A 15,409-nucleotide genomic window follows, 5' to 3' on the forward strand; every position below is an offset into this window, starting at 1 on the left:
TGATCAATTACATCAACTAACAGAGCCTCCTAATCAAACCCCGCCTCTTAGACAGAGCCATTGAATACTATTGTATCTATGAACAGCATCAAATGTTTCTTCATATGGCACCCAACATTTACAGCCCAACAACACCAAATGATACACATTTTATGACTCTCAATACAAATAGAGCAGCCACAACTTTTGTTCTATAAAGACTCTACATCTGACTACCACAAACCAGCAGGAGATACCACCCCACATCAACATTCAGCAACTCAAAACAACACCTAACTATCTGTCAACAACAGATTCCAGCGCCAGATCATGGTCATCTTCATCTACAACCAGAATACCTCTCCAATCAGCATACCTATTCTACTGATATGGCATACACTTATACCAATCAGCACAGCAACAAGCAAACTCCAAACATCTCTTAACCTGTTCCCAACTCCCCTCACCTTCATACACAAGACCTCTAAACAAACCACATCCTCAGAATCTTCCTTGACATCACACCCAACTACTTAATACTTTTTATACATATATACGGGTTAAGTATCCAGTCCACAAAAGAGTAAATGGAAAAATATGCCCTATGCTTCATCCACAACCACGAATTGAGCTGAGCCATCTGAAAAATTTCAACATCATCTACTACTCCTTGCTTAAACAGAATAGAGTTTCTCTTATCCTAAATACACTTTATAATAGCAGCCCAAACACCTTTCAGGACTAGATTTTGCTTACCACCGGCTTGAGCTATATGGAAACTCACAAAATGGTCCTTTAGGTCGTTGTGTTGAACAAAAAGGATACTTAACCATTTGAGGCATAAGGACCAAACATGTTGTGCATATTTGCATTCTATGAATAGATGTTGGCATGATTCCTCCTTAGCTTGACACATCACACATACTATTGAATTCATCTGTACACCTCTTCTACTTAGACTCTCCCTTGTTGGGATTCTATTTAGACATGCCCTCCAGGATGTTGTCAACAAATTAGGAAACGCTTTAGCTTTCCAAAGATACTCAAAAGCAGCATGATGTGTACCTCTGGCTTGTTTAGTTAGGCACTTATATGCTGAATTGACAGAGTAATTCTCCAATTCCTCCACCCCCCACACTCTGATATCATTCGTGTTTTTCATTACATTAGCCCTTACTATGCATTCAATTATATTTGCTTCCAGCTCAGATTCCCACTCAAATCTATTATGTCTCCACCCTAACCTCCACTTCCAAACCGAGCCTTCCCACACCCCTACATCTTCGACCCTTTGCTCCTGGTTTGTCGACAAAGAAAACAGTCTCTGAAGCGAAGATTTAAGGCTTAAGTCACCAATCCACGCATCCTCCCAGAATCTAACCTTATCTCCTCTACCTAGTTTCCATCGTACCTCTTCATGGAACCATCCATCTCCACCTCTCTCCCTACACACCTTTACTAGGTCTCTCCACCACCACGACTGGTTTTTCACTAATATACGGGGGCATTCTAGCTTCGCCCCATACTTTGATTCTAACACCTCCTTCCACTTCCCTTTCTCTTGAAAGATAAACCACCATTTCCATTTGGCTATAAGGGCAAAGTTGAACTTTTTGATGTCTTTGAACCCCAGCCCTCCCTCATCTTTCGGTTTACATAATTCTTCCCAGCTTACCCATGATATCGAACTTTGTCCTTACCCCACCCCCACAGGAACCTCCTTTGGATACTTATAATACTTTTATAAACAGACTCTGGTGCTTTGAAAACTGACAAATAGAAAAGAGGTATTGCAGTGAATACAAATTTAATTACACATTTCCTTCCTGCCATTGATAAGAACCTCCCCTTCCACACACTTAGCCTTGTTCTTATTTTACTTAGCACAAGATCCCAGAACAACTTCTTCCTTGGATTTCCTCCCACTTCAAGACCCAAGCATTTGAACGGTGTTCCCATCTGATTGCAGTTCAACAACTTCGAGTAGCAAAGAAGATTATTGCTTTGAAAATTAACCCCTACTAGGTTTGATTTATGAAAGTTTATCTTCAAGCCTGAGGCTAGCTCGAAGCCCCTAAAGATGGACTTCATGACAACCACATTACTCCATGATTCCTCACAGAAGAAGAGAGTGTCATCTGCAAATTGAAGAAAAGTCACATCTACCTCCTTACTTCCAATCTTAACCCCGGACAAGAGTTTAGCTTTCACTGGTTGTCTTACAAGTCCAGCAAGGCCTTCAACCACCACAATGAATAGAAATGGTGCTAAGGGATCTCCCTGCCTCAACCCTCTTGATGGTTTAAATTCCTCTGTGGGACTCCCGTTGACTAGCACCGATACTGTGGCTAACTCCTTGCATCCTCTAATCCATTTTATCCATGTGTTATTGAAACCCAACCTACTAAGCATATCATACAAGAAATCCCATCTAACTAAATCATATGCTTTTTCAAAATCTACCTTCAGACACAGACCGCTTTTCCCCTTCCTTCTGATGTCCTCAACCACCTCATTTTCCAAAAGTACACTATCTGCCAGGCCTCTATCCTTTATAAAAGCTAATTGACTTCCATCTATAATAGCAGGTAACACTTTGTTTATTCTACCAGCCAACACTTTTGATATTACTTTGTAAATGGCACCCACTAACGAGATTGGTCTAAACTGATCAAGCTTACAAGGGTCCCTTACTTTAGGCACTAATGTTATGAATGACGCATTACACCCCTTCAGGATAAAGTCTGTTTCATGGAAGGCCTTCAACGCTGCTATAAAATCAGCTTTAAGGCTATTCCAACTCTTCTTAATGAAGTTAACATTGAACCCGTCCGAGCCTAGGCTTTTTGATCCCTCACAGTACCATACAACTTCCTTAACTTCTTCCTCACTAAAGGCCTCAATCAAATGCAAACTTGCTTCTGTTGATAAAGATTTAGACTCAATCGCGTCAAGTCTAACTCCAAAGTCTTTTGTTGCATTGAATCTGGTTTCAAACAATTTCTTTGCTTCAAGACGGACCGTACTAGGTTCCTCACACCAAATACCTCCAACCTCAACACCCTTCACTTCGTTCCTTAGTCTCCTCCACCTTAGAGATGAGTGGAAGAACCTAGAACAAATGTCACCATATTTGAGCTAGTTGGGTCTAGCCTTTTGCCGGTATAGAGATTCAATCTTTGCATCAGTCTCCCAAAGCCTCCTTACCAGGTCAGTTCTAAGATGCCTTTCACTCTCCACTGGTGATCCGTGGCTATCTTGGCAGTCAAGGTTCTCAATATCCTGCAAGATGGATTTCTTGATAGAGTTCAGATTCTCAAAATCTTCCCTATTCCAAGTTTTTAAGTTCGCTTTCAAAAGTTTGAACTTTTCCTTGAGCCCCTTTATAACATTTCCTTGGCCCACATAGGATTTCCACTTCTCCTCCAGTGACGGGTCCTTCTCTCTACGCAGTCATCTTCCTCTCCGTTGCTACTACCGTGCAACAAGCTCAATGGTTCATACAGTGTTTAGTGCGTATGGATTGTGTGCAAATGTAGTGTTGTTGGGTATCTCAATGAAAGTTGAGGAATCAAAAATACTCACTTAGGAAATTATAAGAAAAAAACTAAAATTAGTCCGAAAGTTTAAATTAACTGGGCCTACATAAATATTAATAAGTTCTATTATAATTTTGAGAACATCTAAATTTATTCCTAATGATGCATTCTTTTATAAAAAAAATAAAAAAAATAAAATAATAATAAATAAGGACAATTTGATAATTATAATTTATATTCCCGGGAAAATGTAATATAAAATAAACTCTTTTCATTGTTTTGGAAATAAATAAAAAAATCTCATAAATTTCTTTTATATATATATATATAAGAATATTTTACCACTCAATTATTGTCATTAATATTTTGTAAATCTTACCTTCTAACTTTTTTCCACACATCTTTTACATTATATTGTTCAAATTTTTAACATTTACCAATATGTTACTGAGTATCAATGTGCTCTGTATTATTATAAAATATTTTACCAAAATTTTGTTTGGGAAAAGCAGTATAGTTTTGTTATCAATAAGACTGTAAAAAAAATCTACTGAAATGTGTGAGAGAAAAAAAATGAGTGATAAAATTTAGAAAAATTGAAAACTAAGGAGAAAATTTAGCAGGGTGTCTTGGGTTGTCTATTAGGTGAAAAGAGTAACTAGAAAGAAAAAAAAAACCTTGTTGAAATTCAAAGGCCAAAAGTGTAAAATGCATTATAATGTTTTATTAAATTAACTAAGTAAAAGTAAATAGTAATAGATTAGAATGTGATGTATAAGGATTGAAGTATTTTTAAAATTATTTTTTTTATAAAAAAATAAAAAAAAATGCACAAAATAATAAGAGCAGTTAAATCATAAGTATATTTCATAAAATATCTAAAAATGGACTTCCGTTATTATATTCCGTGATTTAAATGTGTGGTCAACCTCACTTTCATAAAGTTCATTTTATAAATAGATATATGTATATATAGATGAGAAACGCGACTCTATAGGTAGAAGTAATGACCCGTTAAACGACTTAACCAAAATTAAAGGCATCAAGAAACACAACTAGATGCATAATTCACTCAAAGAATAGTGAAAAAATGGGTTGGTTTTCAAAGATTTACACTGTTGTGATCTCTTTCCTTGGTTTCATTATTTGTCATGGCTGTGCTCTCTCGATCAGTTTATATGACGTTGAATGCGTCTCTGAACATGTTCTACATGATGGTGACACTGTTTCTGGGAATTTTGTAGTCATTGACTATGATATTTTTTGGAACTCCGACCATCCAGGAATCGATTTCAGTGTAAGCTAGCTATATGCTTCCAGTTTTTATAGTTTCAATAATGTGCCAACAAATTAGATGTCTCTGAAGACTTGTATATGTAGATGCATAATGTGGTGGTTTCTCTCATTGTAACACATTATGCAGGTGACATCTCCAGGAGGGAGTTTGGTGTACTCTTTGAAAGGAACATCGGGGGACAAATTTCAATTCAAAGCAGCATTACATGGAATATATAAGTTTTGCTTTCAAAACCCTGCTTCAACACCAGAAACTGTGTCTTTCTACATTCATGTTGGTCACATTCCAAACGAACATGACTTAGCCAAAGATGGTCAGTACCAACCTGTTTCTAGACTCAAATAAGTTCCCATGTCATGTTGTAATTGCAAGGTTGAACTGACTCAAATATCTCAACTCATTGTAATTTGAAGTATTTTACCAGCACTGTTTAAAAATAAGTATTATTATTAGCATGCATGGATATATATGTATGTTTCTGATTCAATATTTGACTCAGTTTTGCTTTTGCTTTTGGGTTCAGAACATTTGGACCCCGTTAATGTGAAGATTGCTGAGTTGAGAGAAGCACTGGAGTCTATTATAATAGAACAGAAGTACTTGAAAGCACGTGATACTAGACATCGACACAGTAAGTTAATCTCGATAGTTAATAGTTACTAATTTTGTCATATCTGACAAAGGTTATCAGAAAGTTGAATCAACTGTGTTGATGGTAACATTTTCATGGTGAGAAAATATTTCAATCAAATTTTCTAATCAGAGTAGGTAAGAAGTTTCATCTTATGAGCTTTAATTAATATTAGGGTTCTATTTAAACAACTTTTAGACATCTTTATTTGATTTGAAGACAAAATCCAGCAAAATTTAATTTGATGCATGTAGGTGATTGTAATTGTTTAACTAATTTACTGCATTAATTTTGTAATTGCAGCAAACGAAAGCACCAGAAAACGTGTGGTCCTCTACACAATCTTGGAGTATGTCTTGTTTGCTGCAACAAGCATATCACAAGTGGTATACATTCGACGTCTCTTCAGCAAATCATTTGCTTACAACCGAGTATAGGGTTACATATAATGAATCATAATAGAACCCTTCTCATTTTTTTATTCTTTTCAATTATCTTTGTACCTTCCATAATATATCATTGATTCTTCATTTAAGTATTGACACAGTAACATTATAATGTTTCTACCCAGTTCTCTATGTATAAGGATACATTATGACAATTAAATATTAGAAATTGAGTTAACTGTTTTTTATGTGTGTTAAAGGATTCTAAATAAAGTGTAACAATTTTGAGCATTTTTCTAATTAGTGTGCAATGTCCTTTTTTTAAAAGTACGTAACTTTATTACTTGGCGTGTTCTTCTTATAGATTTTGAAGGCTACTTACAAATAGAACCTACGATAAATGATAAAAAAAACTACTTCATATTACTTGGCTAGATGATGACTGTAAAATTACATGTGACATGATGCAAAAAATTAGGCCAAGCATTTGTACAAGAGATATTATAAATCATAATAACATTTTGTTTCTTCTGACAAATTATATCCTTACAGTTATGACTATATATATTTCTAATATAATTATTACTACAATCATAACACACAGAGCTTTTCCAGTAAAAATATAACAGAAGTTTAATTAAAAGATATCATTCTTAATTTACATTACCATTTTGACCTATCCAATTTTAATAATTAAGAAAATCAAAGGACATATAAATATTTTAAAAAAATAATTATGGATCGAATCTTGGTAAAAATGGAACATGGTGGATTTAAGTAACAAGCTACTATTAAAATTTTGTTGTTGGTCTCATTATTACTGGGACTATCGATGCAATGTGCTTCTGCGGTGTTACTGAAACGTGCTTGTGAGATTAAAGATGGTTGGAATCTTTCTGTAATGAGAAATAAATAAAAAATAAATATTATATATAGTTTTACATCTCGTGATGATGTGTGAGATTTAATAATTTATTGAAGCTTAATAAAATTAATTGGATTGTCCATATGTTACAGGGCTAGGAAGCAGGCTACACTAACAACTTAGCCTGAATCAGACACTACAGAACTTAGCTGTCACAAAAAATCACTAACCTTTACAACGCATGCAAAGGGTCACTGAGAATCATCAGAGGAATACACTCTAACCAATTACCGATAAATAATCAATCATCCATATCTTGTTACATCAATGCATCTTTTCTACTCCTCACATATAATCTCTCCAAATATTTAAATAATATATATAATACAGACAATTCTACTTTTTCATATCGGTTTTATATACACCATTTTTGTATAATTTTATTTTAATCTCGTAACTGTTTTTTTTTTTATTACATATAGACAGATAACAACACAACTACTGTGTTTTTTTTTATTTTGTTAATAATAAGTAAAGGTAATACAAGTAAGGACAACACAATCTTTAAAATATGACAACATGTGATACTATAAAACTTCAGAATTTTTATAAATATGTGTGCAATATGAATGCATGGGTGATGTTTTTATATGGATGGTAAATTAAATATATTTATCTGTGTTATGTTTTGAAAGAAAAAAACAGCATAAGGAAGGGTGGTTGACCCTAAGGATGAGGGTAGAAGAGGAAATGGATGTGTTGTTTATTGTTGATGGCTGGGAACTGAGAAGTAACATTGAATTGACGAGTTTAGGATGATGTTGTGCTTGTGCAATGAACACAGCACACAGAGAGAAAGAGAGAGAGAAGAAATAGGAACATACGCATGGAAATTGTATTGTAAAGAAGTCCCTTCTTTTTCTTTTGCTCCGAAACCCAATAATTGTAGGCCCTGTCACTTTTTGTCCCTCTCGCTGTGAGACCAACACTTCCTTCCTCTCTTTTTCTCACCTCTTTACCACACACTTAATATTTTTTTTTCTTATTTTAATTATAAATAAAATGTCAATATTTAGACTAACGGTTTCAAATTCATCTAAATTTTAAACAAAATATTCACTATTACAGCCTATCAGAGCCAGATTCTACGAAACCGACAAAAGAAATCTATACAAAATTCATTTCCTTTCAATTTTTGTAAAAAGTTCACAAAAAAATTCTAACGACTCCTTTTTGAATGATTTCATTCAATTAATTTGGTTTTTAACTATAAAGATTAATACTTAAATACTTCTTGAAAGTGTGAGGTAAAGTGAACTTAATATTTATTTATTTGAACGTGATAAAATTAATATTATAATTTAATTTATTTATTTAAATTCAAAATTTAAAGTATTGTATTATTTAAATGACAATATTAATATATTTTAAAGAGTTAAACTATATATGAAATTATTTTATATTTTTTTACTTTTAGAAATTAATTTTGCACGAATTTGAATATTTTTCAAAATTTGTAAAATTATTGTTTTAATATAAATATTTATTTTAAGTATATAAATAATATAAACTTCTTTTTATCTCTCTCCTTATTACTATAATTTTTTTGCTGAATGTGATTTACATTTTAGGTCTTCATATATAATTTTTCTTGAAAAGATGGTTATTCATGGATACATGAATTGAAACTATGAAAGTAGAGAAAGGATCCCCTGCCATTTGGCCCTAGGTAGCTACACTCTCATCTCTGACCCTATATAGCTAGCTAAGACAACTCCTCATCAAACATCATGAGTCTGCTCCTTCTTCCTTTTTAGCCTTCTTAGCTGTGAGCCTTTGAATTCCCTCTTCTTTACTCTACTGTACATGTATGAACCTTCCTTTAATTCACTGTTAGACAAGGTGGGATATGTCTTTATGATATTTATTAAACCCTCCTCTCTTTTTATTTTCTATCTACCTACCATAAATCTCTCATCTCTCCCATTCCTTTCTCCACTCTATATATTCTACTCTTGTTTTCCTTTCAGCCTTCACCCTCCAGCCCCACTTAGAATCATCCTTCCTTCTTACAAGTGTGTAAATGGTATCCACATACCATGCACCTTCTTCCTTTTTCTTTCTACCTCTGAATCTAAGTTTTTCCAACCCTTTTCCTCCTCTACCCTCCTACTCTAACTATCTTGCTATATAACTTAGTTAATGCATCAAGTTAACTTCTTCTCATTCATCTATACTCTTCAGAATTTTTGTTGTGTCCACTTGCTTTTGTATATGCAAGTGTGTCATCAAATCAGTCCTTTTAGGTGGTGGTCTATATATCTTTTTGTGGTTCCAGAAGAGTATTGTGATGTTTTTATCTCTTCTTTTAAGTGTTTCTCATATATGCACCCGCAGAGAGTGGAGTTGAGCCGTTACATACACACAGTTGGGATTAGAAGTTCGCAAAGGAAAAAGTGAAGCTGCCAGCATGATCTAGCTTTGGTTAGAGAGAGCAGAAGAGTGCTAACCCTGACTAGGTCATGCTGTGACAGCCTCACTCCTTCCTGTTTGGGGACCCAGTAGATTCTTCAACATCTGAAAGACACACAAGGCTTAAAAGCAAAAGGTAGATAGATAGAGCAAGAGAAAATCACTGTTTGCATCGTATATTCCTTTTTCTGAGTTTCTGTTCTGGCAGGCGTGCGTTATTAAATTTTTCCTTTTTCTTGCTTTGTCTTTTTCTTTTGTCTTGCTACTTCTTTCACGCAACTGTTTCACTGTGTCTTGTGGACCTAACTTTTAATTTCATGGCTGCAGATTGCACCTTATCTTTACTTAATTAGGGTTCCTAGAACCCAAGGATGAATATTGCTAGTGTCATTTAAGTCTCCATTTCATTGATTGCGTTTACATTGGCATTATTTCAAAACCCTAGCTGCATATTACTTTGGTCTTAAAGTTGGTCTGTATGAGTGTTATGCGATGCTGTAGAGTCATAGTTTATGCAGCATATATAGAAGGCATGTTTCTTGTTGTGACCGCAATGCTATGTTGGTTCAAGTTCTTAGCTGCATCAAATACTGAAATCTATTCTAAGACGAGGTTGAGGTCGAAAGCTGTGATGCTGAGCCAGAGGAACACTCTTTTTCTTTAGGTCTGATTCTGTATTTACATCTAGCCATTGCTTTTTCTCAGCTACTTATTTAACTGATTTTAACTATAATTTTTGAAAGCAGGTTCTGAAGATTCTGGTTACTTAATATGCTGGATTTGCTTTTATATTATGGGGTTTTACATTTTGTTATATATTGCTGGTACGACTGTTTATGTTAAACAAATGTTTTTTCACATCCGGATTAAGGCGAATTCTTGTGTTGAGTAGCTAATCCAGACCCTATAAAAAGTCCTATCTTGAAGACATCGTCAAAGAGATAAGTAGTGGACTAGATTATTTGGGACAAGAAAAAGTATGAATGTAATTTTGTATAAGTTATTTTACTTCATGTATTTTTATCTTTCACTACCTTCTGCTGTGAAATTTGCATACACATGCAAGCTATTATAGCGGCAAAGGAAGGAAGTATGTAAGTCTGTTATGTATTATTTTGGTCATTTTTGTGACATTGTTCTAAATCAGAACAGTTTCAAATGAGGAAAAAGTGTATCCATTTCTAATGTAGTATTTTTATATCATCATCTAATTATTAGAAGTCATCATATGTGAATATTTGAATTGGATAATAATCATTCCATAGACCTCATTACTGCTGTTTTTATTTTATTTTTGGCTGTCTACAGTATTAGTTAAATATGAATTTTAGTGATCTTTTGATAAGCAAATGGTCATACATATGGGATTATGAAATTACTAATTTAGCGGAAGCTTTATGTCATAACCACTTCTCTTGAATATTTCAACAAGAATGCTTTTAAATTTAAAACTTTAATCTATTTTTTTTTTTCTTCTTTGAGTATATCTCTCGTTCTTCAACTAAATGATCGTACCGTTTGTATTTTTCTTTGAATAGGGACACATATAGTGATAAAGTGTTCAATATAAACCAATTTGTTAAATAAAAATTCGTTTTCTGACTAAACTAATTTGAAAATGGATATTAGCTTCTATTAATTTGTCTTAGTTGTAAAGGGGATTTGGCCTCCCTTTGGTCAACTGGGCAAGGATGATAGGTGGCAAGTTGTTTAAAACATCATCCCTTTTTCAAAATGAAGAAATTAGACAAAATAAGTAAATGGAATGAAGTGGAAAGAAAAGAGATAGAAGAGAAGAGATGAGATGTTAAGGTGTTACAAGTCTTTTTGAAATTTTACTCAGACAAAAAATAAAAGAATATGAATCTACAGTTAAGAAAAAGTTCTTGGCGGATGAGTTAAGCATATAGGACAACTGGGGAAGCTGTGTTCAGTAAAATACGATGACAATTGGGGAAGATAGGGTCATGGTGGTGGTGGGGTGGACAAGGTGTTGCTCACAAAGGTATTTTCTAGGGCATAATGAATGGTAAATTGAGTCACGTGAACATTTAGGATTGATTAGAATGAGTGGCCTATATGGTTTTGTCTTATATATTCTTGTATTGCTTGTCATATTTGTCTAGGCACACCTTGTTCTCTCCGTCAAGACCCTTTCTACTAACAAAACCTTAGAACGTGTTGTATGAGGGTGTGGTTGAATGCGACCACAACATGAACACGATGATAAGGTTTTTTATAATAAAAAGTTTGATTTGTGAGTGAATATAAGGTGTTGGAGATGAAGGACATGGTCAAGTTAAGTATGCTCCATCAAATTACACCCTCCATGCAAACTTTATGATTGCTTAAAAGTCCCTAGACAAGTCTCAGATGAATATACTTTAGGATTTTCTATTTATCCAAGTAGTCCAGGTGCACAGTCAGGAGCAAGATTCTGGATCCTATGTAAATGATGTCAAATTTTTACAATAATATTGACCAAAATAATGTAAAGTTTAAGAAGAAATTTCAAGAAATTAACCATTCACATAAATTTTATTGGGCAACTGGGTATTCTAGACACAAAAATTGTATTGCGTTTTAGGTATTAATTATTAATTACCTGTTATTTTAATAGTTTAATTGTCATGTGGTTTATGTAAAACTTTTTTAGATTAAAAGTGAATTACATTTTTCTATATAATATCAAGTCATATTATTTTAAGATATGTTTTTTACTCCAATATGTAATTCGTAATAATTTATTTGGGTTTTGGTTGCTATCAAATCTGTTTTTATTATTCTGTTTACCCTAATATACATGTTTTCCGTTTTAGTTGGTATAATAAGTATAAAATATTTTTTAAAGAAGCTAATTAAAAATGAAGAAAAAAAAATTGAAAAACAAGAAAAAGAAAATCCCTTTGAGAAAAAGTTGTGTTTTCCACTTGGTCTGACCTACCAAAGAAATAGAACCAAAAATGAACAATACAGGATGTCCAAATCAAAACAAACTTTATCAAAATCAATACATCTTAACATGTTTGGTTTCCCAATCAGGTTCATACCTTCTCGCTTTGTTAAAAGTTGTTCCACCCCGTTTGTCTGGGAGATTAGACATGACTCCCAATCACTATTTTTAAATTTTGATGTGCCTTGAACACCAAATAGAAGGGTAGATTGAAGAGGAAGTCATTATTTGTTTAATATAAATTTGTTTTTGTCCCCAAACACTGTTTCTATGGCAGGGAAAAGTTTATCCCTTCTCCAATTTTCACCTTGGACAGTGTAATGATGTCTTGAGTCAAATAAAACTTACAAAGTGTGCCATTAGTTCATTTTTTTTTTTGTTTCCGTTGGAACAATTAGCACTTGTTTAACTATGCGAGTGAAAATGAATGTTAAGACCAATCAATGCAATGAATGATGGATGCGATAGAAAAATTACTTCTTTTTTTTTTTTTTTTCCTCTTCCCAACATGGCTCTGTGTTATGTTGAGATACTACATTTCTTTTGTGTTGCATTTGTAGGAAGCCATTAAAATGGTCCCCCCATAAACTGAGTGGTTGGCACTTTTACTTTGGTTGATGTAAACCCTAAGAGAAGATGACTTAGAACTACTCAAAGACTTTGATGGATGGGTGGAGCATGATAATATTTCAAATTCTCCTACTTTGGACCACTCTCACCTGTCCTACTTATGATAACAACATTCTATTATTTTATTTTGTTAAAGACAACCATTGATTCATTTATTATTAACATAATTGGCTTTTCGAGTTACTCAACTACCAATTCTAAATCAATACAAATCTTTACTCCGTTCATATCTTACTCTCTTCTAAATTTATTATCCATGGACAACACTTACCAAATTTTATCCATTCTTTTTCTCTTTTTTAAATAGAAACAAAATATGAATAATCAATCTCAATTAATGTTGAAGCTAACCATGAGTTAAACTTTTATTTGATTCAGACAAAGAAATATCAGATCATGTAATAACTTCACCCTTTCATATGGTGCTGTGAAAAAAAAAAAGTATGATGATATTAAGATTTTATAGTGCATGTTGAGTTTTTGTTGGAGAGTGTTTCATGATAAAAATGCAACTATGCATAACCTTCTATGTAGAAATATCATACTCTAAAGGATTAAATGTGTCATGACAAGAGACAGGAATACATATTATTTAATTTTTTTACATGTAATATAACTATGAAAATATGGAATTTTGGATTTAGTTTCAGTACATCATGACATAGCTATGTTACATTTTTGTGGTTGAGTTTAAAGATTTTAACAAAGAGAAAAATAGTATTTTAAAAATTGTATGGATAGTTAAGATATAAAGATATTTGGATTCAGAAATAATATCATCTTTAATAATCATATACCATATATCACCAATAAGTATTCATGATGGTACACACATAAAAACATAGATAAATACAAAATTTTCAAAAATTCTTTTCTTACTCCGATTGGTGTTTAAGTCGTATCACATGTATTCAATCTTTAAGTTAATCATATCAAACATACAAGCCTAATTCTATTTTTATTAGATTGACAAAGTTATATGATTTTTTTTTTCCTGTTAAGTTCCAATAGCAAGTACCTATGGAACAAATGAAATATACCTATAATGGGATGCATTTCTTTCTGAATTGTTGAGACCTTTCATGAAGAAGGTTGTTTTTATATTTGGACAGATTGATAAATGTTTTGGTTTTATTGTTTATTGATGAGATGTATGATCACTCAAATGTAAAAACAGGTAATAGATATTTTGTACTACGATATTAATGAAATATTGTTTTGTTTGTTGTGCAGTCTTGTACACAAATATATGTTGGATAATAGTGTAAAAGTTTTGGAACACCTCTAGTATTTTATTTATTTTTATTGATAAAAAAAAACCATGTTGAGTATTCCTTCAAGATAAGAAGAAAAGAACTAGTTCTTCATTCCAATTTGTTGAATGCTAATCTATTGTTATTTAAACTCTCCAAATTTGAATTTTCATTTTTGTTTCATTTAACAATATTTTTATCTAATTATATATAGTGGGTAATATTGAGCGCATGGTATAAGATATGAGTGTTAGAGTTTCCAGTGACAAGATCTCATGCGTGCACACTGCATTTGAGCTTTTGAGAAATAAAATCTTGCATCATGTATTCTCTTATCATTAATTTATACACATATATACATGTACATATTTTTTTTTTTTACATTTACGTCAAAGTACATTTTACTTATATCATTTAAGACTATTTTTTATAATATAAAATTAACCAGTTAATTATTGAATTGAAATGTCTTATAAATAGATTAAATTTATAAATTTGTATGCAAATAAAAAATTATTTGGTAACTTATCTAAATATTTTATTTTAAAGAATAACATGTCATATAAAATGTAAGTAAATGTGCATCATTACATTATACATAAACTAATATCTAATTAATAACTCTTAGTAAAGTAATTCCCTCTAATTCCTATTATGTGACCCTTTACTTAAAAATTCTTATTGAAAAAATCAATAATTTATAATATTTTATAAAATTTAAAATAATTTAAAATTTTATTTTTTATCAATAATAAAAAATATATATAAATCAAGAGAATATTTGAACTGTTCCAACCAGTATAAAGAAGGGTGTGAAAGCTTAAAAAAATCATAATCATGTCCTTTAACTACGTCCTAAAATATATGTAGATAACCTCTGACTACCTATATGGTTTTACTAAAAGCTTTAAAATATTCTCACATAAGGGACATTCCCTTCAAAGCATATTCCATAGTCTTTGGTGGTTTTTTTTGTTGTATATCTGTATATGGGAGTTTTTCATTGTTGTTGCTAGCAGAGGAAAAAAACAATATCCTTGACTCTTTAAACTTCTTTGAATCAGCTTGTTCAAATGTTTCACTTGGTTTATGCCTACATTTGTACTTCCAACTTTGACCAAAGAACTAAGTGTATCACTGGGTAAAACATTCTTTAAGCTGCACTCAATTTATTCCACATCTAATCCGCATGGACTAACTTTTAATTATGTTTTTTTATGTTTCACATCCTATAGCATCTTACCTATACTCACTACAAGAAAATAACAATTTAGTCATCGAATTCAGCGACCGAAAATAAGTGGTCGTAATTTGTAACCGAATATTTGTAGTGTCAAATCTGCGATCGAAGTTGAGAGTGACAAAATAACTGGTCGCTAAAGTGGTGGCTGTTTTGAATAAATT

The 15,409-nt window shown here is 32.4% G+C and overlaps 1 protein-coding gene and 1 long non-coding RNA gene across 4 annotated transcripts; both read left to right on the forward strand.

Moving 5' to 3' along the window:
• The first annotated feature begins 4,541 nt into the window (after positions 1-4,541).
• LOC137816187 (transmembrane emp24 domain-containing protein p24beta3) lies at positions 4,542-6,085 on the forward strand. The gene is made up of 4 exons (XM_068619271.1): positions 4,542-4,815; positions 4,942-5,128; positions 5,339-5,446; positions 5,750-6,085. Exons 1-4 carry the CDS (start codon positions 4,609-4,611, stop codon positions 5,881-5,883), a joined length of 636 nt encoding a protein of 211 aa, XP_068475372.1. The 5' UTR covers positions 4,542-4,608; the 3' UTR covers positions 5,884-6,085.
• Positions 6,086-8,484: 2,399 nt separating this feature from the next.
• On the forward strand, positions 8,485-10,354 carry LOC137814244 (uncharacterized). 3 transcript variants are annotated; one of them, XR_016521417.1, is made up of 4 exons: positions 8,485-9,003; positions 9,095-9,305; positions 9,741-9,833; positions 9,916-10,354. It is a non-coding gene; the product is annotated as an uncharacterized LOC137814244 (long non-coding RNA). The 3 variants fall into 3 exon arrangements; XR_016521418.1 differs by having other exon boundaries at positions 8,485-8,599; XR_011081622.2 differs by lacking the exons at positions 8,485-9,003; positions 9,095-9,305 and having other exon boundaries at positions 9,696-9,833.
• Positions 10,355-15,409: the final 5,055 nt, after the last annotated feature.

This window comes from Phaseolus vulgaris, chromosome 1 (assembly GCF_051622355.1).
Source record: "Phaseolus vulgaris cultivar YP4 chromosome 1, ASM5162235v1, whole genome shotgun sequence".
NCBI classification, from domain to species: Eukaryota; Viridiplantae; Streptophyta; class Magnoliopsida; order Fabales; family Fabaceae; genus Phaseolus; species Phaseolus vulgaris.